General features: G+C 38.5%; 1 protein-coding gene across 5 annotated transcripts in view; it reads right to left on the bottom strand.

Annotated features, from left to right (window-relative positions):
- USP24 (ubiquitin specific peptidase 24) overlaps positions 1–26654 on the bottom strand; it is a 107664-nt gene that overhangs the window by 45080 nt on the left and 35930 nt on the right. For all 5 annotated transcript variants that reach the window (XR_013346955.1, XR_013346954.1, XM_077825298.1 and 2 more), the window contains 26 exons: positions 26207–26321; positions 25534–25637; positions 21395–21502; positions 20812–20907; positions 20555–20716; positions 18578–18685; positions 17054–17203; positions 16246–16377; positions 15426–15537; positions 15087–15163; positions 13882–14022; positions 13665–13718; positions 13015–13130; positions 11646–11712; positions 11342–11452; positions 10848–10946; positions 10596–10766; positions 9480–9565; positions 9229–9322; positions 8779–8934; positions 5261–5358; positions 4402–4497; positions 3998–4226; positions 2773–2932; positions 2372–2527; positions 1169–1239 (listed from right to left, as the gene is read on the bottom strand). Coding sequence is in view for 3 of the 5 variants with exons in the window: in XM_077825298.1 (XP_077681424.1) it covers positions 1169–1239; positions 2372–2527; positions 2773–2932; positions 3998–4226; positions 4402–4497; positions 5261–5358; positions 8779–8934; positions 9229–9322; positions 9480–9565; positions 10596–10766; positions 10848–10946; positions 11342–11452; positions 11646–11712; positions 13015–13130; positions 13665–13718; positions 13882–14022; positions 15087–15163; positions 15426–15537; positions 16246–16377; positions 17054–17203; positions 18578–18685; positions 20555–20716; positions 20812–20907; positions 21395–21502; positions 25534–25637; positions 26207–26321 (3069 nt within the window). In the remaining 2 variants the exon portion in view is untranslated. The remainder of the gene's footprint in view (positions 1–1168; positions 1240–2371; positions 2528–2772; positions 2933–3997; positions 4227–4401; positions 4498–5260; positions 5359–8778; positions 8935–9228; positions 9323–9479; positions 9566–10595; positions 10767–10847; positions 10947–11341; positions 11453–11645; positions 11713–13014; positions 13131–13664; positions 13719–13881; positions 14023–15086; positions 15164–15425; positions 15538–16245; positions 16378–17053; positions 17204–18577; positions 18686–20554; positions 20717–20811; positions 20908–21394; positions 21503–25533; positions 25638–26206; positions 26322–26654) is intronic.

The following is a 26654-nucleotide window of genomic DNA, read 5'->3' as shown; positions in this document are numbered from 1 at the left end:
CACGTGAGTTAACTGTGATTAATCAACAGTCCTAGTATCAACACAACACTAAGATTGCAAAGTCAAGCATCCAAATGCCAAGAAACCCCAAATGTTGTTCACTTGCCCATGGTGGACATGCTATATAATTTTGTAATATATTAATAAAAGGTAAGAAGAAGTGTAAACAGACAAAAGAGAATGCAAAAAACTACCTATCATAAAATATATAGCATATGCTATGTGACCAAATTAGTGTGGTTGGCGCAACCTTGACTTTCAGAATATCCAAACTTTTGAGGGCTTGCTCTCAATCACATAGAAAACTAATGCTAGGAGGCTTTTGCATTTAGCTGTATGTTACAGACGTTTGGGTGAGCACCTAAGAATTCATATGCTTTTCCAAACATCTTTGGCTGGAAAGCTAAAAAGAACAGCCCCTTGTGAGATTCTCAGTCCTGACTGGAAGAGTGATAGTGTTAACCTTCAGACCTCCCCAAAACTGGGTTATTCAAACTAGTCAGCATAGTCTTACTTTCAACTAACATTGGTGTGACAGAGCGTGAATAGACTTAGCCTGAGCACTTGGTAAACATCCCCACATGGGGAAAGTTAGGGAGATAACTGGTTAAGGACTGAACAATTAGCCAATTAACAAGGTGGCTCAGCTCATCAGCTGAGGACATCTAGAAGAGAGACAAGAAGAGTAGTCGGAAGAAAGAGCTAGAGAAGCCCAAGTTCTCAGGGAGGTGAGATCTCTCCCCACCTCACCCTGTGCCTAGGGAAAATGTAAGAACTTTGAGCTGTGGGGAACTTGTTCAGTTATATTCACACTGTACATAAAGCACTTGATGTTGAACTTGCCAGAAATCCCCCATGAAGACTGTTTGCAGAGAGGAATCCAGGGTAAGGGAACACTGCCCTGTGACAACTAGTCATAGATGAAGCTAACAAATCAAGATTATACTCTCACAGTATGACATAATACTATAAAAAGGTATAATTTTTAACTGAGACAGGGATTAATACTGCAATCAGTGATGTCTGATTAATATGTTCTATATATTACTCAGTCAGATAATGAAAGTGCTGAAATGAATATTTTTGTCTGAGACCAGTAATGTAAACAAGATGTTATATTGCAGTGGGATCAGTGAATGACTTAGAAATCTTAATTCCAGCCACTCACCTCGGCACTTGGTGATCCAAGTAGAATGTCAATGATGAAGTCAGCAACACAAGGCAAGCTGTAGAACGATCCTAAAAATGAAACAATCCCAGTCAGTGTTTTTTGCTAATGGAACTTGTTAAAAATATAAACAACTGATTATTATTTAATTTATATTTATTTATTTATTTAACTACCACTAGAATAAAAATGTATCTCGCCAACACCAAGGATGAGAGATATAGGTATGGAAAAATCTTCTTACACCTTGATTTCTCCCCTTCCATAGATTGTAGATTATTAATATAAATAGGACAGCTCCTCTTTTCTCCCCAGTAAAGGTTTCAGCCTCTCTGTATGTGAAGGCACAAGTGCTAGTGAAGTGATTTACTAGTCTTATGGTTGAATTTACAGGTAGGCAAACAGTAACATCAGCAGAAGTGATTACTTCAAGCAAAGCAGCAACCATTTTGATGCTAACATTAAGTAAATTTGCCCAACACACACAGTTCATTAAAGCCATGATTCTGCAAGGTACCTGAGCACATAAGCAGTTCCACTGATACAAGTATCTTGCTGAATCAAAACCTAGAAAACATAACCCCTGCGCACATTTTAAATTATGTTTATTGCACTGCTGCAGTTTATTTCAGAAATGAATGCTGGGGGAGATTTCAGTGTAAAAAAGGTTAATCTGCAATGAAAAGTTGACAAAGAACATAAGAGCAGCCAATAAGTAATGCAGCCTGTCTACACCAGCAACACACTTGTGGTAATTGATCAATAAAGTATACAATCCCAAACATTTCAGTTCCATCTGGTCTCATCGTAGATACCCCTCAAAGAGCTATTGAAAGCATATTGTTTATCATCCCCAAAGCACTAGTTCTATAGTGAAGTTACATAATGCAGAATAATGAATACAGAAGACACCTCATTAATTTTGTTAAAAAGCGACTGAAATATTGTATCCCAATTACCTTGATACATTTATAAAAATATCAGCAAGCCATCTAATATTAAATCGTGGAGAGAAAACCAGCAGACTGAAAGCTTCCTTTCCATTTTTTAAAAATTCAATTGTGTCTGCAAATTTAGATGCGTCAATAAGAGCAAAATTCAGTAAGGAGGAAAGCACAAAATGTATAAATTCATCTTCAAAACCTGACTCCCCACTAATTACATTATACTGAAAGTCTGAATTAGTAAGAGTCTACTGCATACCCAACTGCTGACTGCGTAACTGTAGGCACGTAACGAGTAGAGACAAGGCCTCTCCAGCAATCAGAGCATCTTTGGTGGATACAGACTGCTGTCTCACACAGATTCCGGCGTGGAGTGCTGTTGGCTCTCCTTCACTTCCTGAGCTACAATTGCTTCCTGCATTAGATTAGAAACAACAAACGTAATAATCACTTGTGGTTTTTAAAGCTTTTCTGATCAACATCTCTCTTCTAAAAAGTACTTTAAAAACTACTTGTAAGAACACAGCAAGTACTGTAGATTTAAGTAGCAATTTAGAAGGAGTTCATCTCCTAAGAACTCTAGAAGTGTTACAAAACTGGAGTAAGTTGAGAGTATTTTGTTTAGACTAAATGATGCAGTCTCACCTATAAGTGACATACCTGAGCTGCTAAGTCTGTTTCGAATCCCAAGAGGAAATAAAGTGTTACTTTCTTTTATTGGTTGACTGCTCCCCACTAGGTCAAGTCGTCCTGCAGCAGCAGCCCAAGAAAGTCGCATGAAGCAAGCCACTGTAGACGTGAAATCATTTATCTCCATTGTCTGAAAGAACAGGAAAAAGTGGTTACTCTTGCCACACCCAATAGTCTCCTTTACCACGAGGAAAGGAGGAACCACATGGTCTTTCCATTCAGTTTTGTTCCTTGCTTATTATCTGGTGCCATGACACGAGGACTTTTTGCTCATATGAAACAGTGGTTAATATGGCTTATTGAAAGCCAGCAGCACTGCCTTTGAAACAGAAAGAAGAGTCACTACAGAAAGACTCCCCTCCTTCCATCTGGAGCTAAGCATGCAAACTTCCTCCCGGTAGGAAAGCACCAACTGAATCCTAAATTGAGATCTTACACATGTTAACACATTGTGCTAGCTATAGATCACAGCCCATGCAATTTCTTTCAATCTGACAATAGGAAAATGGGTCAAGTTATTCCTTTTATAGCAGTGTGTTTTAGTACGTGGCCTCTCCCAACAGATTAATCACTAGGAAATGCTGATTCTGGATGCTTAAGATCATCATCTTGCTCTACAAAACAGTTAGAAGTGTTTTTCCCCAGCTATTGCACATGTTTCATTTTTATAAAAATGCAGTTAAAAGCAATTTTGGTAGATTAGAAACTTCAGGACTTTAACCAGGTAAGCATGGGGGGGTCTAGTCACATTGGCAAAAGGCATCTGGTCACCCCTCAATTCTGCTTTATGCGACGGTACAATGAAATCAAATACTTCACCTCTTCTCTTTCCAGATGGGACAGTGTGACACACAATACGTATCATGTAAAATAAAATGAACAGCAAAATACAATATTACATTTCAATGTCTTCAAACATCCCTGGCAAACCAATGTGAATAGCCACCCTATTCGTTTACTACTTCAGTATGTTATAGATCTTTCAGAGACACACTGTAGTTAAAAATAAAAGTCAGGGTGAGGTTTGGGGGAGGGGGATAGCACCTGGATTGTCTCTTAAGCCTTGAGATGAGACCTGTGCCTGGAGAACCAGTTTCACAGCACTTATCATCTTAAACTCCAGAAACTAAGAGCAAGTTTCACCTTTCACTCTACAGCACAGTGCTATATCTTCAAGACTAAAACCTTCTCTTACTTGTATCGCAACCCGTGCAGCAGGTATGATCTCTTCCACCCTAATGGAGGACCTGTCAGAAACTGACAACTGTCGGTAGGATGACTTCTCAGGTGTTCCACAAATGGACATCTGCCTGCTAGCCTGTCGGCTTACATTACGGAATGGGCGTGAGGACAGTGCTTCTACCCCGTCTTTGAGGATATCCTCATCTAGTAAGGTAGGAAGTGTTTGGCCAACAAGTAAGAACCTAAAACACACAAAGAAAAACAAAAAAGAGTCAGGTTTATTTTTGAATATTGGGTGACCAGAGTTTTAGTACAGAATTCAAATCACTGTTACGTTGCGAGATAACAGGCCAACTGCTAAAAAAATGCAAGTAGCATTACTAGTGGTCTTATATACAATGAAAGGCAATCTCATACCTTGCAAGTTGCAGGCAGATGGAATAGACTCCCTGTCTTGTTTCATAGTCCACTTCTGATGGGATGGAGTCTCTCTGCATCACATTCACCACCAAACTTAAAAATAAGACACTATTTTATAAGATGGTGTAAAAAGGAGACTGCTGGTAACGAGTTTCAGGTATTTCCCCCACAGCCATTCTCAGCGACTTAGTGCTGACAGAAGTACCAGACCGATACCTCTGGAGAAGGAGATCCCTATTTCCCCCCATTACGAAGGGCTTTGAGGCGAAAACTGCTGTAGGAGCAAAGTACTGTACTTATCAAGTGATACAACAGGCAGCAGCTCTGCAAGTTTTTCCAAAGTGCCACTGTGCCTCCACTCTTATCCGTAAAGTTGGTCCCTCCTGGTAAGAGTGGAAAGATCAATTGCACTGACCAATTCTTGGTCCATTCTAACACTGCTAAAAATGCCAACTAGTGCCAGCCTGGAGGTTGTGTAATACGCACATCTGTATACTTGAACTGAAGTGAGACTACTTATTTAGCACCCAAATACCAACTATAGTAATAGAGAAAAAAATGCAAATGAATTAGCTTTGATTCAGACTTTAACGTCATATAGATTATACACTACATACTGTAGATACAGAGTGGCTGTTCAGACATTACTAGTGAAAGTAATTAAATCTACAGGTATTTTTTTATTCACAGGACCCAATCCATTTTAGTTTTCATACTGCTAGATGAAAAAAACTGAACACCTATGCAAGTGTGCTATACTGTAAGCAATGTGTTAGAGCCTATTACAGAAACTATACAGTTATCACTGATAAGAAGTTAGTGTTATGGAAAAAAATAAATGTCTATAAGGTCTAACCTCAAGCCTCCTGCTCTTAGAAAGTTTTCACAGAAAGATTTGGCACAATTTCTTGCCATTTCATCATCTGCCGTTGGCATCAGCTTGGAGCTCAGTACCTGAAATGCATGCAAGTATAAATATTTCATAACTAGTATATACAAAAACTATAGCATCTCTGAAGTGGCATCCAATATCCCAGGCAGTCTCACCCTAAGACCAAGCATTTCCTGCTCTCAGTAATTCAAAGATACAGCCTTGCAACAATCTGACCCATAAAGAACCAAACAATATTTTAAAACATTGCCTTCCGTTTTTATTCCGTGACAAGTGACTGACATAATCATAAATGGCTCACATAGTAAGAAGGGAGGAGTCTGGACTCACACGTGAATTATTTCTTCAGGCTTAACAGGGGCACTGGAGGGTTACAATTCTATCACCTTTCTTGTTAAGAAGATGTTATTCCACGAAAATAATAATTATTAAATAAGAGCTCCCAAGGAGGTTTTGATTTTACATTTTTACTTTTATTTTGAGGTGTGAAAAAAAGGAAGAGGATCCAAGAAATTTTATGGCTTTTAGGAATGTCATCTTTATTATACTGCTCCTCTCATTTGCAAGAAGGTACCCTTCTCAGCAGTGAGAGTCATAAAGTGCAATGACGATCAGAAAAGCAACCACATAGGGACCTGCTCATCTGACAGGCAAGATCCTCATGTGTATTCCGAGTTGAATCTTCTTCGTTTAACATTTAACACAAGTTTTTTTTACTGTTTACTTACTCCAGTTGCAGAACCTTTACTAATGCAAGAGCTATAATCCACAAGCCAGAAAGAACAAATCGTGACTTTCAGTTCTCTGCAATATTCTGTAAGATTCCATGTTTGTGTCTGTGACTCGGTAGCAAATTTGCAGAGCCATTTTTCAGTAAACAGCCACACTAATATTCTTGGCTGGATCCGTGTGTTTAATAGCTTTAGCAGACTAACAAATATGAGGGATTAAAAAAAAATATGGCTTGTTAAGAGAGAAAATATTTTCCATTATACTTGACTGAACTTCAGGAACAAATCCGCTAATATAATCCATTTAATTATCGGACTTAAGAAATATTTAGTTAGGTTTGCTTCCTCATTAGCCTCACTGCTGGGAAATAAGCATTTTGTTACTTATTTGCTCTGAAGTGAAAAAATCATTTTGGGATACCAGTCCCACTGCAAAACAGAATCCTCTCATCCAGGAGGGCATCTGTACTGTGACACAGCAGACTGCTCTCTCAAATCGGGGAGTTGTAAACAGGTTTTGGGGGGTTACGACCACTCTACCTTTCTTCATGGCTCATTGGAAGAGGAGGAGCCTGAAACTTTTTGTTAGAACATGGGATGTGGTATAGAAAAGGTGGAGAACTGCAGTACTAGTAACAGACATATGAAGGTAAATGGCGATTACGAAAATTCCTATAGAAGGCTTTGCAGACACCAGGGATGAGAGATGAGCGTATGCCTCTATCAGTTGTTTCCAGGATGGATTCTTATGCCCCAAATACACTAGGAAATTAACCTGCTGCTGACAACACTGTCTGGCAATGGGACCCCAAACCTGTACATGTTAATCTAGATGGGTCTGTAATGGAGTTGTAAAGAGTCATCTTATGATAGCATTTGACTCACTGTTCTGAACATGTGGAAAGGAGACAAGATATACAAGGGATGTGGATTAATTCAGCCGCAAGTTTAACTTAACTGCTCTGGGAATTATCCAACAATAGTTCATACGGTGCAGGTCACGATTCCCTCCCTAGTCATCTGAATTTAGTGGAGGGCTGCTGTCAGGACCCCACCCCTCCAGCTGGTCCCCAGCCTGTTCCTGGGACCTTACTGCCCTCCCATTGTACAAAGATGAAGGGGCTGGAGAAAGAAGGTTGTCTTCTCACTTTATCAGACTTTAGAAGCTCCAACACCATACCTCAACTTTAGGGGATGCCTTCCCCTTAGTCCACTTCCAATTCCAGTTTATCAGGGAACTGGACTCATGTGGAACAAGTACATGCACTGGACATTAGCCACAAAGAAACTAACAGCAGCAGTTCGATTATCTGTCTCCCCCTGTATTCTCACCTGGGTTTCCAGATTGTTAACAATTTCTTACCTAAATCTGCTAAAATATATGCACTCCCTTGTTGGAGAGGCCTACCCCATCACTCTGAATAACTCCCATACCAAATACTATTTTGGGGGACCGATTAGCCTCCTTCCCTGTTCCAGATGTTCAATATCTTCTGGTCTTGTCAGCCCACAAAAGCCTGGCAACTCCCCACCAAACTCCTCACTGAAGCATTACAGACCAGTTTAACTATCATCCCCGGGAAGAGGTCCTGGGTCTGCACTACATCTCAGTGCCCTGATAAAATCAACCCTAGAGCTGCACTTATTTTCCCCCTCAGCGTCACTATTTGCAAATCTGACACATTCACCAAATAGTTTCAGTCAAAAAGCAATGACATTGGTGGTGTCTCCCTTACACGCTTTAGCTCAGTGGTTAGGACTTTCTCCCGGGACGCGGGAGACTGGGTTCACTGGAGCAGGGATTTGAAGTTGGGTCATTTTCACTCCCACTTTGTGTAAATAGAGAGACAAGGTGATGGAGGTTATATTTTTTTATTGGACCAACTTCTCACCCACCTTGCCTCTAATATTCTGGGACCAACATGGCTACAACAAAACTGCATCCAACATTTGTATAAACAGTCATTGGAACAGAGACTGAAACAGCTTCAACAGAAGAGACTGAGAAAGTGAGTGTAATATATTCAGCCCTTTTCCTGCAGTTGAATTTGTATCCATTAGAATATCCCTGTCTATTTGGAGATTCAGAAGTACAGTACACCACACTAATTGCATCTCCTAAAAAGGCACCTCCTGGGCCCTAAAAGTGAGCCTTGGCATATGTCTTCTTAAAAGGCAGTTAATGTTTTGCTTTGTCAGCCCCCTTCACATCTTCAGTGACATCTGACGGTGACTCACTTTAATGGAGAGCTTATTTTGTAATCCAAACAATCCAAATTAAATTTGGCTTGATTTTCAGAGATGTTGAGCACCCCTGGCTCCCATTCATTTTTAATAGAGATGCATGCATTCAGAACCTCTGCAGATCCAGCCAAAGATTTAAACCAATAGCTAAGGCCTTCTATGACGGCAGAGAGAAACATACAGATAAATTCCAAAATTGTCTGTTCTGTTTACTAACACATTTAAAAGTCATCTTACAATTACAATGATAAGAGGCGCCTGGGGTTTGTAATGAAACCTTAAGGAGAAGCTTCATACTTCATGCTCCAAGCTCTTTTGAACTTTTCATTACTATATTATCATGTAATGTTCTGCTTTACATCACTTGTTTTGTGTAATGTATTAAACCTAGTTCAGCTGATGATATTTCTAGCAACTGACAATATATTTTGCAGGACTTGAAACTATCAATTGTTTTAACTGCAATGCTCGAAAACTGAGGCGCATGTTGACAAAAGGGTTTCTTACCTCTAAATTGTAGAGCACTCTAAAGGTGGACATGCCAGGAGCAAAAGATCTAAAGAGACTTTCCAGTATCGAACTAGCACTGGGCTGGTGTTGATGCTTTGAAGACAAGGATGGGGATTTTGAAGACTGAGAACTTGATTCGGACAGCAGTGTTTTCTGAGAGGAATAAGCACAGATATAAACCTACACTTTTAGAATCCCACTTAAGGAGAAGTAGGCCTTGGAACTGCATCTTGTATAGTCCCAGTAACAACCCCCCTCCACCCTCCCAGCCACTTAGAAACAAAGCATTAAAAACCCTGAGACTATATTATTCTGCCTTATCACTAAGTTTTATAGAACTTGAAAACTTCACAAATGAACACCCAACACAGTATTACAAAATCCCAATGTTAAATGCCTCTTTTTAGCCCTACAGAGACAAGAATTTAATATGGGTTTAATCCATACCTTTCTTCCTAGAGAATCTAGTTGATCAAGTGCTTCCTGAATAGCTGGGTCAGTAGGAATCAACAGCAGAAGCTTCCGTACACGCAAAGTTATCCTGGAAAGTTCAAAGCAATTATTCCACACACGATAGGATTCACTCAATGTCATATTGGACAAGAGTCCACATAAATTGGTAACAATTTTTAATGTGGTTATTTGGACTTTCAGTAAGAGTATTTCTCCAATGTTTAATAACTAATTAGCTTGTTTACCTTGGCTCCTCTAGGTTAGCAAGCTGGTAAAGCATGTCAAAAACATTACACACGAGAGCCATCACAACTCCAGGGAGGGATTTCTCCTGAGGATTAAACAAACACAATTACAAAGGTTGTTTTCCCCCCTTTAAGCTATTGTGTGGGATTCTTCGTTGAAGCAAATGACCCAGAGATGTCTCAGCTACTTTCTAGCCCAAGACACAATTTGAATTCTAATACAAAACCCCTGCATGTATCTCTTATATCTGCATATCACTGTGCAGCATTACATCTACATCAGACAAAACATGCCCTCTAGGCCAATTATTAACTGTGAATTGGAGAGCAATGGCAGAGTGGTAGTTATCTTGACCCACTCCCAGATTTTTAATTTAACACACCTGAGCTTCACTGGTTCAAAAAAATCTCACCTGGTGTTAGAATTAATTGCCCACAAATCACCAGATCTTAAAGTCAAATGCAAATCTTAATTTAAGATTAAAAAGTTTAACAGAAGACACAGCAGAGGTGATCAATACATAGCAAACAAACACACAATCAGCTGTTTGTAGCTGAAAGCAGCTTTTAAATCCAGTTCATTTGAGTTGGATTACAAAAGGTGATGCCTTTTTAATTACTTGTTTGAAATCAAAGCCACCATTAAAAAAAGTTTTGCTACAGTCTCAGTGGTTTTTCTTTTTTTAAATGTGTGTATTTAATGCTCAGAATTAATAGTTACTTAAGCCCTGGTCTGAGAAAAGCATGATGCACCCACATAGTATATAGCCACTGCACGAGCTTTCCATATCGCTCTGTCAAAGGATTTCACTGACTGAAAATACCCCAGTTATTTCATTCTCTGGGTCTGAACCACGCTGAACTGTAGTCCTGTAATACCTCAGGTACTCCAATCCTAAATCACCTGAGATGAGTCTTGCATTGTGTGTTTATTTTGTAACACAAACAAATGCAAATCAAACTCTCCCATTTTTAATTCTGATATGTAGCAGAATTTGAAATAAAATCTGGAAGTGAAGGACTACAGCATCAGCTTACTCTGCCACTTCACCCCAGTTGTGACGTGCTTGTGAAAGGGTGCACTGTAAAGGCAGATTTCAGACGACTATCCTGTACCTGTTCCATCACATAAGATGAACTAAAGACACCACTACTGTTGCTGGAGCTGGCTGAGGAATCGACAGAGCTCCCCGAGGGGGTTCCACTTCCTGATGTTTTTACTGTAAGTACATGTTCTTCAGAGAAGCCCAGCTGGTGGAGTAGCTTCTGATCTTTATTTACCGTTAGCTGCAACAAAATATTTAACACTTAGTTCTGGTGAAAGGAACGATTCAAACTTACAAGATAAAAGGTAACTAATTAACATACCAAACTTTCATTTGCAAATATCTGTATGTTATCCACAGGAGAATTCAGCAGCTTTGCTATCTTCCACCTGACGCTTCCTACAGTTTCATTGCTATGAGCCTGTAAAATAAAACGAGATCTAGTTTGGAGGAAGCTGTTTAAACAGTAGGGCCTGATTTTTTTTAAGTGTTCTGTTAACATTTTTAAGGGTTTTTCTGCTCCTCTATTATTAATATTAATAAAAGTCTTTTCAGCCAGGGATACTAACTATACAGCAGAAGAGTGAAAGTGCTGCAAGAAAATATTTTCTTTCCACAAACCTTTCCGTTATTATAATTTTAGGTGTGTAGACAAGGCTTTTAGAAAAATGGGGTTTTGAAGCTAGCTGTGCCCGTTACACTTCTCTAGCTTGTGCTTCAAGTCATCCATGCAACATAACGCGGTTAGTGAATACTATGTTTTCACAAATAAGTAAGGTCAATATGGCATGACATGTGTAACTTGGGTAAACAGACCTCTATAGTGAAGGTATCTTTGGTAGACTCATATGTAACATTAAGTGTTAAAAGATGTCCATGGAAAGAGGCACCATGAGGTAGAATAGTACGAGGAACGGAGTAAAGGTCCTACAGAAAGAAAAAAAATCAGTGTAAACAATTCTGGAAAAACAAAAACATTTTCACAGTATTAGTAGTAACTGATTCTACAGTACATGGGCTGAAACAACTCATGGTATTGTTAAAAATATTGAGTTAGCATCTAAATTTTTGTCTAGTTATGAGAAAGGACATGAATGTTAGTAACAAGAAAATCTCTTACCTCTATAGTTATCACATAGCGTTCTGCCAGAAGTAGCAGTCTCTCAATTATGACAAGTTTAGTTGACCTAAAGATTGTATCCAAAAATTTAAAAAGGATAAGGTGAGTGATTTCAGTTCAATCACAAAAGACAACAGCCGAAGACAAGGACTGAATTTAGTAGAGACTAAATACAACTCTCACTCTTTGAGGTGGCGTAGCTAGATTGAGGCACATTGGCAAAGCAAAGTGTAAGTCTTGAATTGCACTTCCTGTGTCATATTAGGTTTGGGGACATACATTGTGCATATCTAAAGGGCCCTTCCCTGTGCCCAGGTACTAAAACACAAATTTAGAAACATCAGTCCCCTCAAGGATGACAGTCAAACCCCCTCGCCCAATATCTCCTACTCCACAGATCTAATAGCTCTTGAGCAGCAATAATCTTTGTAGTTTAGAGGACTTCAGCATTTAGACTTCCAGTCTCATTCCTTATATTGAGATTGTTTAAAAAAATCTCTTCTGAAATCAAATACATTTTAATGTAAATATGAAAAGCTACTGAGCGAGTGGCTATAAACTTACACCTAGAGACAAAAGTATTACAAGAAAAGGAAGAGACACAAAGTTAGGATTGCAAATATTGGTCCATGATGTGAACTGGTTTATGCTACTTCAAAAAAACAGTGCCATTTAAGAACGGAACTTGATACACAGTGGAGAGTAACCACTCCCCTTTCTAAACACAGAGGCTTAGTTCACATACAGAGATCTGCTGTTCTTGTATGTGGCCATTCATGCAAACACCTGAAGATTGTTTGTAAGCAACCTTGGCATAGTGCACTCCTGTTCAGAATAGAAGATGGATAGTGAAAATAAAGGACCATTCTCTACAAACACACAGTTTTGGCATTCTAAAACCTAAGAGATTTTTGTCCACAAGAATGCTGATGGTGGTGATCCTTTGAGATGGACAACCTTATGACTCAAAACTTACATTTTGGTAATTACTAGATTCTAATCAGTTAAGTCTGTACAAAAATATTCCCCTCCCTTCTATGTTCTCTCCCTACTGATGTCCTTCAATGTTCTCAGCTCCCTGTTTTCATATGCTCAGTAGGGAAAGGAAGCACTACAACTGAGCAACCTGTTTTGTATAAGGAGATGTAGAAGGCTATAAAGAGGAGAAGCTGAATATTTCATCGATGACTCTGTGCGCCAATGATTTACCAGAAATGCAACGCAGCAGAGCATCAGTATTTAAACTATGGAAGCCCAGTTGGTCATATCTAGCATGCAGAGGAACTGTCACCAGAATGTGTTACTGGCCTACAATTACCTTGTATTCCTACAAAAAAAATATTGATTTTATCCTCAAACACAGACTTACCTGTAGGGAGACTGTACTGATGTTGCTACGGTAGGCATAGCAGTTGCTGTAAGCATTTTTGTAGCTCTTGTAACAGCATGTGTTAATGTCGGACCACCAAGTGCTGAACTGGCTGCCTAGAATTTAAGATGCACCAATGTAAAACAGCATTTATATTGTATTATTTATTCTGGAGTGATGAAGTTATATGAAAACTATTAAAGATCTTCCTAGTTAGGCAATAGGAAAGGTTACAAAGTTTAAGTACATTCTGTGGCTTTTCTACATAAATTACATTGCAGAAATAGTGTGTCAGAGGAGAAAAATCTTCCTTAAGCCCTCAATAAAGTTGATTTTCAAGTTCAAAAGAATTTAACATGCATCTTTACTACAATTCAATATTCTAGTCTTCACATAAAGTACAGTTTGCACTGTGATTTGAAGTTCGAACATCTTCAGCTAAAATGCAGAAGCTTGTGAATTCTCCTCTATAAACCTTCAATTTAAGATTAGCAATATTTTGGGAGAGCGCATAGGATTGTATTCTCTAGTTCTTGAAAAGCAAGTTTTTTGTAAACACACTGCAAAACACTGCTTCCATTCTGCAAGTAAAATACACTGAAGACAGAAAGGGCTTTAGGAACATGAACAAATTTAAGTCTGCCACTTACCTCTAATCTTGTGTAACAATCAGCAATGAATTTCTTGTGTAGCGACACTGAATCCTGAAGGTATGAAGGACAGGTACATTAGCACTTTAAAAATAATTTCATAAGAATAAAATGGTCAACAACAAATTTAATTAATTGCAATATATATCACAACTTCCAGAGAATTAAACCTCTGCATGTGGGTCAAATACCTTTCTTGGTAACAGACTACGCTTACCTTTTTCAATCTAGGATTTAGATTAATATAGCTGTAATTTATGATCAACTGAATGGCCTCATTAGCAATTTCTTCATCAGGTGATTCCATTGCTATTTTCCAAATAAAATCCATCCCTATTAACTCCAGTTTTTCTACATTCTGTTTAAAAGAAAATACGTTAGTAAAATACAATTTGACTTTGTTACATGTTATAAGTATGTATAATCATAAAATCATGCTTGTTTTAGATCTGCTGGAAAAGTAACTTTTGCCTAAAGTCTTAGAAGCTGTATTTTTCAGTGTTTCAACTCTATGAAAATATTTATACAATATGAACTAAATTTATATAATTTCAAACCTACATAATCAGTGGAAATTTTAAGTCTAACCCACTTTGTCTACATGTAGACAAATGATGACTTCTGAGGTAAACGTTCAACCAAGCAATGGAATAATGAAGAATTCAAAGAACATTTTAGGAGTTCAACGATCATACAAAACATTTATTTCACACAGGTAAGTCAAAAGAGCAACAAATCATATGCTAAAATGCTCATCAAGTGGCATATACTGGTCATGTACTTAATCTTGCAAAACTTCACAACAGGTCTATGAGCATCATAGATAAGTCTGAAGTACATTAACATTCCTGACAATGAGCAGATCCAGATGTATACTGCAGTGTATTTTTTGTCATATAATTTTATTTTAAATAGCAGTGCAGGATCATATCAAAGTTAAAAATCATTACAATGTAATTAAGATTTAAATTTACTAAACATCTCTCTTGTAAAAAGATATATAAATAACTAAACATACAATAGGTTTTTTCTTTAGGGGTCAGCAAAACAAGTTACACACACTAGAACGTCATTTGCTCATTAACAATGCAAAGGAAAACTGGGACTGGTCTTTCAAGTTTCATGACATTATTGTGTTCCAACCTGAAATCTTTTACATTGACTTTCAACATTCGGTGGCTTGGGCATTTTACAAAAATCCCACCGTTAATTTCCCAAGGTAAAAAGCAAGAATTTGTAATGAAAATACTAAAAGGACCTGAGGTATTTTAGTACAAATATGACCATATAAAATGGCTGGTTTTTTTGTTTTTTTTAAATTAAGGACCTACCTGTTCCCCAGATCTCACATACTGTACTAAAAAGGACCTGTTCCGCAGATCTCATGTACTGTTCATAGGAATGAAAAGGCAACACACTTACCAACTGAGTTCCTTGTCGTTTTAGTCGATGATCACATAGGTTCACATTCTCAAAGAATGTCTTAAATAAACTAAAACCTGTATGTAAAAATCACGAAAGATTTTATTTAGAATAAATTCCTGTTTTTATTAAAACAGGACATTAAAAACACAAATAATAAAGGATACTCTTAATAGCAATTAAAAATTTAGACTCATTAAAAAAAGACCTCTTAGTGTTAGTTTTTAAAGCTCTTCACAGGTCTAAAAAACTAAGTTTAATGTTTTATTAGAAAGCTACTATCTAGTACTCTGGTATATATTTACTCCTATGACCTGGTGACCAAAAACATTTTCATACCATTCATAGTAATTTCATACGACTCCAGTTTGAGAATTTTCTCTTTGAAGAGCTGCTGCTGTATGTCACTCTCCAGATCATGTTGTCCTTTTGTAAACCACTCAAAGCACATCTGTGAATAAGTATAGGTGTATAAATATATGGTCCATATTTTGAAGATCAAAAGATTTTTTTAAGTACATCAGCATTGCTTTTTCTAATTACTTCAGACACTATAGTGATGAGTGCACTAAAAAAAGCTTAGATAAAGGACCTGTCATGAAAAGGCAAGATAGTTAAAACATTCGGCAGTCTGTTCCCACCTGAAGGGTACTGCTATTGCACACAACATTACTATTTACCAGAATAATTCAGATAGCAGTAGTCTTTCTTCTGGAGCAAAAGGTTCAGATTCCACACCAGGACTCAGGTTCTTACATATTACACAAGCCTGCAGTGCCCCATTAGGGTACTAGGCATTACTAGTGCTGTCTACTGCATAAAACATTAAGTGAAGGCTCATTTATGACATCTCTGGCTGTTCAGATGGAAGTTACAGCTCAAAGAGTGGATAACCCTCATCTAGACTCCTGATCAACATTCCCTTTCAACTAAATAGGTCTTAATGTTCATGGCAGTATGCCATTTATCGTTAAACACATAATAGCTGCTCCATTTGTCCTTGCACTAACAGGATCTAATGCATTAGTGCTTTGTAAGGCATTTGAAAACACTGAATGTGAGAAACATTATAAACAATTTATTTTCTATACATGCATTCCAGTCATGAGCTATTAAATTCCATTCCCACCCCCAAATGTTGATCTCTTGGGCTTCTTACCTCTCGATCTAACTCACAAACATCTTGACCCGTCACAAGACATTCCCAGATTTCCCTGGCCCGATTCCAACCCAAATAGAGGGTGGCTTCTTGCAGAAAAAATGCCAGAAATTTTAAATGCGCCTCTAAGTACTGAAAAGGGAATAACAAAAAATTGTCATCTTTTCAAAAGAGAACTTAAACTTAGAAATACGTTATGTTATTTTTTGTACATGTTGCGAAGTGTTAAGAACCAAAAACTGACTGATCCTGTAACAAGCTCCATGTGGACAAAGCAGGGCCTGCAATTATGATTTCTAATTTTCACTATTTTAAACAAAAGACCTCATTTCAGGCGCCCCTTCAGAAAACACTCAGGTTGCTCCCAATCCCCATTAACAGTAACTAGCCTGAGCTGCCACCTGGCATAAAAAAGGAGATCGAAGGTGCAATAATACTGTGCTGCAAGTGCTCTGTGGATACATGAATCCATCTACTAATTGGAAAATATTTTTTGGTTTTAAGTAGTCAGCACCAAATTCAGCCATTTAAATATGCCACAGGTTTTAATATATAGAGGCTAACCCACCATTTAATTTATTGGGTAAGTAATAAAGCTCAGTATATTTCTATTCCAAATTACAAAACAGAGTACAATTTTTGGAGGGAGGAAATGCAGCACATACAGATACAGTGTACATTAAGTGTCCAATATTGTACATTGTCTAGCCTTCTGTGTTTCAGCTGACCATGGCTTTTTTGGGGTGATTTATAGCATTGTTCAACTGACAATTTCTAGTAACTAACATTACAAAGCAGTGTTCAGTACCTCCCGGTAAGTGTATCGGCCATCGACTAATGTTGCTCCAACTAGTCCACCAGGACCTGCTACAGATGCAGCCAATCGATGACATGCTATTAGGCTTCCAGTCACCAGTTTCACTATTTCAAAATTTTTCTTCAAGTCTTGAATAATGCTCTTGGCAGAAACATTGAGGAAGACAGTGTAAGAAATGCAGCATCACAACAGACACACTTAGAGATTTTGCATTTTTATGGGAATTAAAAAAAATCAGAGAACTGTGGGGTTTTTTCAGCACTATCAAAACTGTCACAAAGGAGCCTTGAAGGTTCACCTTCATCCTTCCCCATTCATTTACAAACCATCCTACAAGACAACCGCTTTCAGCATCTGGCTATGTAGCACTGCACAGCACTACATGCAAAGCCAAACACTTCCACTCAAAGCTGGCATAATGCAAAGCACAATTTGGTAGTAGATTGGAGCCATTTATTTCTATTTTCCTAAAGGTCATAACTGATTATGACGGAAGAACCCAATGGACAGCTACAGACTAGGGACCGAATGGCTAGACAGCAGTTCTGCGGAAAAGGACCTAGGGGTGACAGTGGACGAGAAGCTGGATATGAGTCAGCAGTGTGCCCTTGTTGCCAAGAAGGCCAATGGCATTTTGGGATGTATAAGTAGAGGCATAGCCAGCAGATCGAGGGACGTGATCGTTCCCCTCTATTCGACGTTGGTGAGGCCTCATCTGGAGTACTGTGTCCAGTTTTGGGCCCCACACTACAAGAGGGATGTGGATAAATTGGAGAGAGTCCAGCGAAGGGCAACAAAAATGATTAGGGGTCTGGAACACATGACTTATGAGGAGAGGCTGAGGGAACTGGGATTGTTTAGTCTGCAGAAGAGAAGAATGAGGGGGGATTTGATAGCTGCTTTCAACTACCTGAGAGGTGGTTCCAGAGAGGATGGTTCTAGACTATTCTCAGTGGTAGAAGAAGACAGGACAAGGAGTAATGGTCTCAAGTTGCAGTGGGGGAGGTTTAGGTTGGATATTAGGAAAAACTTTTTCACTAGGGGGGTGGTGAAACACTGGAATGCGTTACCTAGGGAGGTGGTAGAATCTCCTTCCTTAGAAGCTTTTAAGGTCAGGCTTGACAAAGCCCTGGCTGGGATGATTTAATTGGGGATTGGTCCTGCTTTGAACCCTGATATTCTATGATTTTATTACTTCAGTCAAAAGTCAATAAAAAAAACCAACCTGTTCCCTTAAATTTGTCAATCAGGTTCACTTGTAGTTAGTAATAGCAAAGATACTGTGAGATAATTCAGACATATCAGAAGAAATAAGCTTATCTGCATATAATGGACAGCACAGAATATTAAGGAATTACCATTGTAAAATTATACTGTCAAGACACTACCACAACATTAAACGCCTCAATTCAAATAGTGCCATAAATACATACCATATTTTTAACTTAACTTTGTTATAGAAGAAGTTTGATGGATGTAACTGTGCTTTCAAAAACACTTTAGCAAGTGCCTTACCTTATCTTGCTTTTGGTATGTTTGTTTAATAAACGAACGTGTGATTTCATGGAGCTGACGTAAAGCTGGTACCACCCAAACAAATTGGGGATTATGATGTTGGGATGACTAGTAACAAAAGAAGTTAAAATAATTACACATATGTACATGCTGAACAATACTAGAATTGTTTCTTGTAAGAGATTCCTAGAAACTTATTTATTATCATCCATGCCCCAGCTTCAGGATAATAGTTTTCTTTCATAAACCTGCAGTCGCTATTCCTTGGTTCATCTCCACTGACAGTTTCAGCTTTCACAATTACACCAGATAGCTGAGGAAGGAGATGGCTAGCTGACAGCTGGTAAGATGGAGAGGCAAGCCAAGGGTTACATTTGCCCTCTAAACAAATACAGCTACTCAATGAAAGACTAGGTTGTGGAGGTGCTGAGAGGAGACAGGAAAAACAGAACTTAACTATTATAATACTACCATGGCATTCAGAGGCTGGAAGGGGGAAAATCAGTGGTTCTCAATGAGACATTTTAGGGTCACAAGGAGCCCTCTGATAAGATATTTAAACTCAGTTTTGTAACAGAACTTAAGATTTGATCCTGCGAGGTGGAAGCATTCAGCACTTTGCAGGACTGAACCCTTAGGGGGCTTTATTTTCCATAAAGTTTGACATTAGAAGCTGGCACACCAAATTCGGTTTGGGGAAAGCAGCATCTTGGTTCTAGGTTAGATGCTAACAATCAATGTTACGTTCTCAGTAGCCTGTTCATGGCAGAAAGAAAGCTACACTGAAGACTTCTCCATACCTTTGACAGTGCTGCCAATATTCTCTCAAATGTTGTTTTAATTTCTCCTTGTGTATGTGTTTGGGGTGGGGATAGATAGGTAAATGTTGCATTTGTAAAACTGGCTTAAAACTACATACTATCAAAGCTCTAGATGGAGATACTGTAGCAGGGAGCAGTAAGAAAAAAAACTTGTTACAGAAGGATGCCTCAGGATATATTTGAGGAGTTTCTAGCAAGAACAGGAAAGAGAAGTGAACACCAGATACAGAATACTCTGGATTTCAACAAACATTTCCCCTAGGGCAGACAGCTTGAGATCTACACTTCTGATTTTTAGAGAAAAGCAAGAATGCAAGGTACCTTGGCACCGAAGGAATATCTGTTCTGCCAAACAACCACCAAAAAAACCCACCTCTTGGATGGTGTTGGAAAGATAGAAAGGCTAGTCTAAGTTTAGGTTAGCATGAGAGGGGGAAACCAAAGTAACAACAAGCCATCTCCTTCATAATGGCTCATTTTGGACTATGGAAAAAGGACAGGTGCATTCTTGCAGGCCTACAGAAAGATCATTTATTACATGGGCAGATCTGTAAATAGAATGGGAAATCCTTTAAGCTATGTGCCATGAATTTCACGTGGTCAAAACCCTCTCCCTGCAACAGCATGCTGCTGCTGCCCAGGAGACATCTTGGCAAATTCTGCTGCAAAATGGGTTCTTATACCAGAAGACATTTTTTATGCCTGTTTCTTTAAACAAAGAATATTACTGGCTTTTAAAAACTAATCTGTATTTTGAGACTTGTCTAGCAGACAAACCAGAAAACATTATTTACACTTTCAAAGAAAAATCTGAAATATTTTATATTAAGGGGACACAGTTTCAACACTGACATATCTTAACAGTATTTCCATCTGAAAATTCTAACCCTGAGTCCACTCAAATTTTCCCCCAAACTAATCACTCCTGGGGCTGCAAATTTGTTTAAAACAAAGGCAAGAGACTTACTATGAGTCTCACGGTAAACAAGTTGGCTCACGTAAAATCTCCCCCTCTCAGAGTCCCCCGAGGTACAAGCTTACAGATGCGACAAGTGTCCAATTCCATGTCATTTGAAAGAAGTGTCGATACTGCCCAAGCCACTCTTTAGAGAATATGCCATTTTGGAAAAAAAGGTAATTCTACAGAGAAACGAACCCTCTTAATGTCTTCTATGCATTTGATGATGTAGCTCCTTTTGATTGCTTCCTTCACTGCATAAGCATCACTAAGAATTGTCAGATGTTCCTCCAAGGCCTGCTGAATTAGTCCACAGGGTAACGTTGGAAGATGAGCCAGTTCCCAAAGCACCTCTAGGACCTTCAAGAACAGCATGAATGGTCAGGGACACTAGTAATTACAAAAGATGTAATTCTATTCTTTATCCTAACAATGGCAGATTTTATTTTTCATGCCTTTCCAGTGGTTGTCTCAATGCGAGCTTCCCGACCAATGCGTCCTATCAGGCTCAACAGTTTTTGTCGCACTCTGTCACTCTCAGTCTCCCAGCTCTGCAAGACAAAGAAATAGAATTTCTATTACAGCAGCAAATACGCAATAAAAATGCAAAGTTTCAAATTAATTGATTCCACCTATGACCTATTTTACTGTGATATCACCAATTAATAAAGGGGCACAGTTTCAACATGTGCCACTGCCAGCTTGATTAGATGTGAACTCAGTTTCATTAATAGGAGATCTAATTCACCAAACACTGTTCCAAAAATTTATCATGAGTGGCTAGAGGCAATAATGAAATCTTCTTCTGAACATACTTTAGCAGTAAGAACGCATAACATGGTTGAAACCGGAGTTAAAAGATTAAATCGACAGCACAATGGGAGCTGAGTTATTTAAAATAAATATTTTAATCTTCACAAAGTCATATTATAGGTTTCAAAAGAAATTTGTATTTAGAAATGTTATTTGTAGACTAGATGCTCAAACATATCAACATTCCTGGTTTAGTGAGGAATTTAAATTCAGATAAAGATTTACCTTCTGAATAAGAACAAACAGATGATTAAGCTGATCGGAGCTGAATTTCACAGCAGCTGCAGCAATAATAGTGTGTATGTTTTCAATCACAGTGGATGATTGTCCTGACTAAATAAGAGGGGAGGAAATGAGAGACAACAACTAGTTCTTTGCAAGGAGGAGAAAGTCAAGACTGTACACATTTCATGTAAAATCCTTCAGATGTCTGAGCAACCATGGAAAAAATGAGTATCGCCGCATCTCATGGAAATAGAGAATCATTTAGAGAATCATTCTAGAACAAGACAGGACAGTACTCTCAATCTACCAAACCCCCAAAGGTGGTTGAAATACTGTCCAAAAAGAAACAGTTGATATTTGTGAGAAATGCTATGTTAATTGTAAATATTCTAGGCAGATATTGTAGGGCAGGAGTAACTGACTTTAAATTAACTGCTCACTCTTTCAGAAGTATTTTCTATTTCAGTGTTTAACCATTTTAAGAACGAGGAAAAGATATGCCAACACAGGTGTTTGCAGGATTTCCACATCCTAGTGGCCACCATTACAGAATTTTGATGGCATCATTTAAGGTAGGATGGTGGAACCCACAGAAGTAGAACGAGGAACCACAATATCCATCAATCTGCTGAATGTACAGCTGTCAGTTTATTGCTTGTCAAGATGTTCAGTCTAAAATTACATATGGAAATACTTTAACATTTAAACAGGAAGGTACTGATGCTATCTGCAATTGTCTTGCACCACTGCACATGACAATTGCAGATCTCTCCTCTCCATACATACATTTTCCAAAGCTATTCATGGAAGTTACGTACATATATAGAAATGTTTTTTCTGTTTATGAACATTAAGGCCCCAATTCCTGCACCTCCAGAAAGCCCCACTGAAACCACTGGGATTGCCTCATGAGGAAAATTATCACAATCCTTGAATTTCACATAGCCTTCAAACACTCACCAGCAATATAAATAAGTAGCTTTCCATAAACACTTCTCCCACCCCAATCATCAATCTATACAACCCAGTGAGTGCTTGACAGATGAAGTAGGCTTTGCACAGTGACCAGAAAGTTACTAGATCCCAGGCTCTGTGGGATACGGTAGTGGAAGAAGTAAAATCCAGAATCAACGGTTCTCAGAGAAAATATCTTGTCAACTGCTGAGTCCCATTTACAGTGGGGGAGCTGCAGCTGAAGCACTTCCACTGACTGCAATGGTGGCAGTATGCGCGACTCCTGTGCTGGAACTTTTCATTGCATTACCTGGGAACACAGAATGAGCATGGGAGGCTTTCACCAGATGGGGGAAAAATGAAAACTGAACTCAGTGACCTGTAGGTTTCTACCATTATGAGAACAGAAGTGCTGTTAATTTAAAATTTGGCTTGGGAATCCCAGCTCCAAAAACATAACGCTGATGAACCTAAACTGCATGGTGTCATCCTGGTTTGATGCTGCATCAAAAAGTGGAACCTAGACCTTCACTCTACACCAGCTGTGGAGGGCAATCAAATCTTTTTGATGTCTCCCAGAACATATTTCATCACCCTGTATTCTCTCTTTTCTGGGCATCTTCTTTTATGCATCTCTCTAAACCCAAAACTAGGTTTGCTATGCTTCCATCCTTTCCTCAACATCATGCTTCTTCCAGGTGTCCTACACACCCTAGTTATCCTCACAAATGACCATGACGTAATAAAAAACACAAGCATGACTCCAAATGAGGCCCATGGCTAAAATGCACCACCTCACACACTTGTTTCTTGGCACATACCACCCACTCCATTTACAATGTACACACCCCAGGGCAAGATTTCACACACTGGGAAACAAACACAGATACAGGTAACTTGTCCAAGATCAGAGCAAATCAGTAGCAGAGCTAAGTACAGAAACCAAAACTCCTGCTAGTCTGTAGTGTTCTAACCATTAAGCTATGCATCTTCCTAAAAATAAAATAAAATCAGAAATAAAAATAGGAAAGAGGAGATTTGGGCCGAAATATCGGTAGATCCCAGAAGGAAGCATGAGGAAGTTGTAGCATTCAATACAGTTCCTGCATTCAGAAGGTAGGGTTTATAACTGAGGGAATTAAAATACCAAGTTGAATGAGAGACAAGGCAGGTGAGGTAATACCGCTGGTAGAAGGGACAAGCTTTTGAGATTCACACAGCTCTTCCTGAGATCTGGACAATGACATGATAATCATTCAGCTAAAGTGTCCTGTTTGGCTGCAGCCAAACAGTTATACGGAATAAAAAAAAAAAAAATCCTTTGCATTATGATTTTACAAAGTAAAAAACCCATCAACACTGAATGCACCACTACACACCAGATTAATCAATCCATAGCAAGAAGTGGGGGAAGCCCAGTTGAAATGTTCCTATTAAAAACAAAATGCAAATAGTTGAGTGCCTTCTATGAAAGCTCCAAGAGCCTTCAAGTTCAGCAGTGTACAGAAATGTTACTCTTCAGGCAGAGAGGACACACTCAGTCTCGAAGGAAACGGAAGGAAAAAAAAAAAAATCAACGGCTTCATTTGTGCAGCATCTTTAAAATGCTGCACTGACTTGTCCTCCTCTGAGGTGACGCGCTGTGTCAGCAGCTACCAGATCATTAAAAGAACCTAGGAAACTTCACATGAATACCATCCTGTACAGGATGTGAAAACAGGCCGATAACAGAATAACAATCTGAATACGCGATAGTGCATTGACCAGCCAAGCTATCAACAACTTCTTTACATTACACACTGGGAATTTTGAACAGAGCCCAAAGTCTAGTTAAAATTGAAGTCTTCCACCAACATTACACCGTTTTACGCTCAGGGCACTCTATTCACCCCCCCGCCCCCCATCACATTTAGACTCTTCAGAGGGAAGTGATACAAAGCCCTTAATACAAAAGCCATGTCACAAACAGGCCAGCAGGAAGACAAAGTATTACAGCTGAGCTCAGAAGTGCAAGATGAGTCATGTCAATGTCACAGCTTCACTGAGCAAGAGAGACTTGCTATTATCCCCAATCCTACTGGGAATTTATACAAAGTGTCCAAAAAGCTTAAACTATTTAGTACAAAATATAAAAGGCTAAACTGTTTCTGTGTTGACTACAACTTGGCACTAGCATGTTAACTTTCAGACCAAGCAGTTTTGATTGAGGAGAGAGCTTTCATTCAGCAGTTTGCATTAAGAATTTGAGAATCATTTTCTACACATTGATTAATGTTAGTGTAAGAAGACCAACAGATTGTTGTCAATAGTAAATATGTAATAGAGCAGAAATCATTAAGAGACAATTAACAGAATTTGAGCTTCCTCTATTTAAAGGCAGATAGAGAGTTGGATTCAGATTCATACCTTCATCCAAGAAAATTAAAATGCTGAAGTATGGTCATAGGCTAATATAATGTTTCACCCTTTATTTTAAAATCGAAGTTTTTTGTAACCCTCTTACATTCGCTATAAAAGCATAAAAAAGGGTATCAATGAGAAGCCTATTTAATTTATGTGAATGTGTTTTGAGAGGTTAACAGAATAATTGACTAAGTGGTAAGGGTGAGTGGGAAAAGAGGGAGAGGTTTTATTTGGTTTAGATTGTAATAACATTTTCAAATACCTCACGATCCCCTCAACTGCCTTTTGTGACACCCCCACAAAGTCATGGCCCACTGGTTGAGAAACACTGGGCTAGAACAAGGAGTGCAACCTTGAAGGGAGAGATGTTTATTAGGAAATAAAGATTAACACAGGTACAAAATAAACAGGAATCTAAACTTATTTAGCTGAAGGCAGTAGTTACAATAGTAAGTGACTGGTAAACGTGTACATGTTAAGGCGTTCTTTCCCAGAAGCACTTTTGTGGCCAGGGCCATGGTGCTCATGAGGTAAGTGAAATGCTAACGACCATCGCTGAAAACTGAATGTAAGGAGTCTACACTGATATTTAAGTCCATTAATAATGTACACCACGATTCCACAGGGAATGAACAAAGTGATGTGATCCAGCACATAAATGGACAGCTAGATTTTCACTATTTTCAAAGTTATGTGCCTAAATTTAGGCACTTAAGTTTGAAAATGTTGGCCTAAGTGTTTTTTTTAAATGATACATAAAATAGAACAATCCTTAAGCTTACCTGTATTCTCCAAATTTTAGTGAGCTCATCCAAAGACAGTTTACTGCCCAACAGTTCAATAATTCCCTTTATGCGGTCACAGTACTGTGCTTGGTCTATATTACCTAACCGAACAGACAGACAGCTAAATTAGAAATTGTGAATAATATAAAAAATGAATAATTTAATACAAGTCATAGCAAGAAACTTGGTACTTTATTTCAAAGGAAGAGTACCAATTTGAAAAGTCATTTCCATCTGAAAATTCTGTGCCTGCTATTATTACAATTCTTAAGATTACTAAAAGAAAAAACAATCCAAGAAATACCCATAATTTCTCTATTTTTTCAGCTTTTCTGTGTAATTGACAGCATATCGCATCTAGTCAGCTTTGAAAAACCTCACACTCTCCCCTAGACTCAGCAAGTGGTAACCTATAAGACCAGCAAAGTTGAAAGTGCAACTGAAGGAGGCATCAGACGACAAAAAGGAAAGAAGTGTGCTTCAGCATGGTTGGTGGTGGTATTCTCAGAACCCTTCTAAATAATCAAAACACTGTAGAAAAATCCAAGCACTTCTTTATAAAGGGTACTCTATCAGAAAACAATTTTAAAAAAGTCCAGCTGACAGTCCCTTGAAGCCTATGACATTCATTCAAAGTTCATAGTGTAAAACAATTGGTAAAAAAGCTTACCTTCTAGTGCAATTGATAGAACAGAGTTTTCAACTAGCCAGTTTAATAATCGGTCTGTGTCTATTGCATTTTTTACAGATTTTGATACAGTGCTGTCTTCTATTAATTTGGTTACCTATAAATCACAGAATGTTAAAACTGTTGCTGTATTATATATGTCTCTCTTTCTTACACACACACACACACACACACACACACACGGGTCCATTCAAAAGGCGCACTCTCCTGCAAAGCCCAAAGTAGTACAAGCATCAGGAGAATATAACAATGCACTGCCAAAGGCCAGTTATTAAAAAGAGAAAAGCCTGCTGGGTATCATTATTACATCAATTTCCTAATCCCATTCTGTCACAGACAGGAGGGCCCTCCTGTACTGCAAACTTCTTTAGATTTACTAAAATTTTATTATTGCAGAACAGGTTTCTTTTTGTGGCTCTCAAATTAGTTC

Source organism: Eretmochelys imbricata, chromosome 8 (assembly GCF_965152235.1).
Source record: "Eretmochelys imbricata isolate rEreImb1 chromosome 8, rEreImb1.hap1, whole genome shotgun sequence".
Lineage (NCBI taxonomy): Eukaryota > Metazoa > Chordata > Testudines > Cheloniidae > Eretmochelys > Eretmochelys imbricata.
Note: the sequence above shows the minus strand (reverse complement) of the source record. Positions and strands in the feature narration are given on the sequence as shown.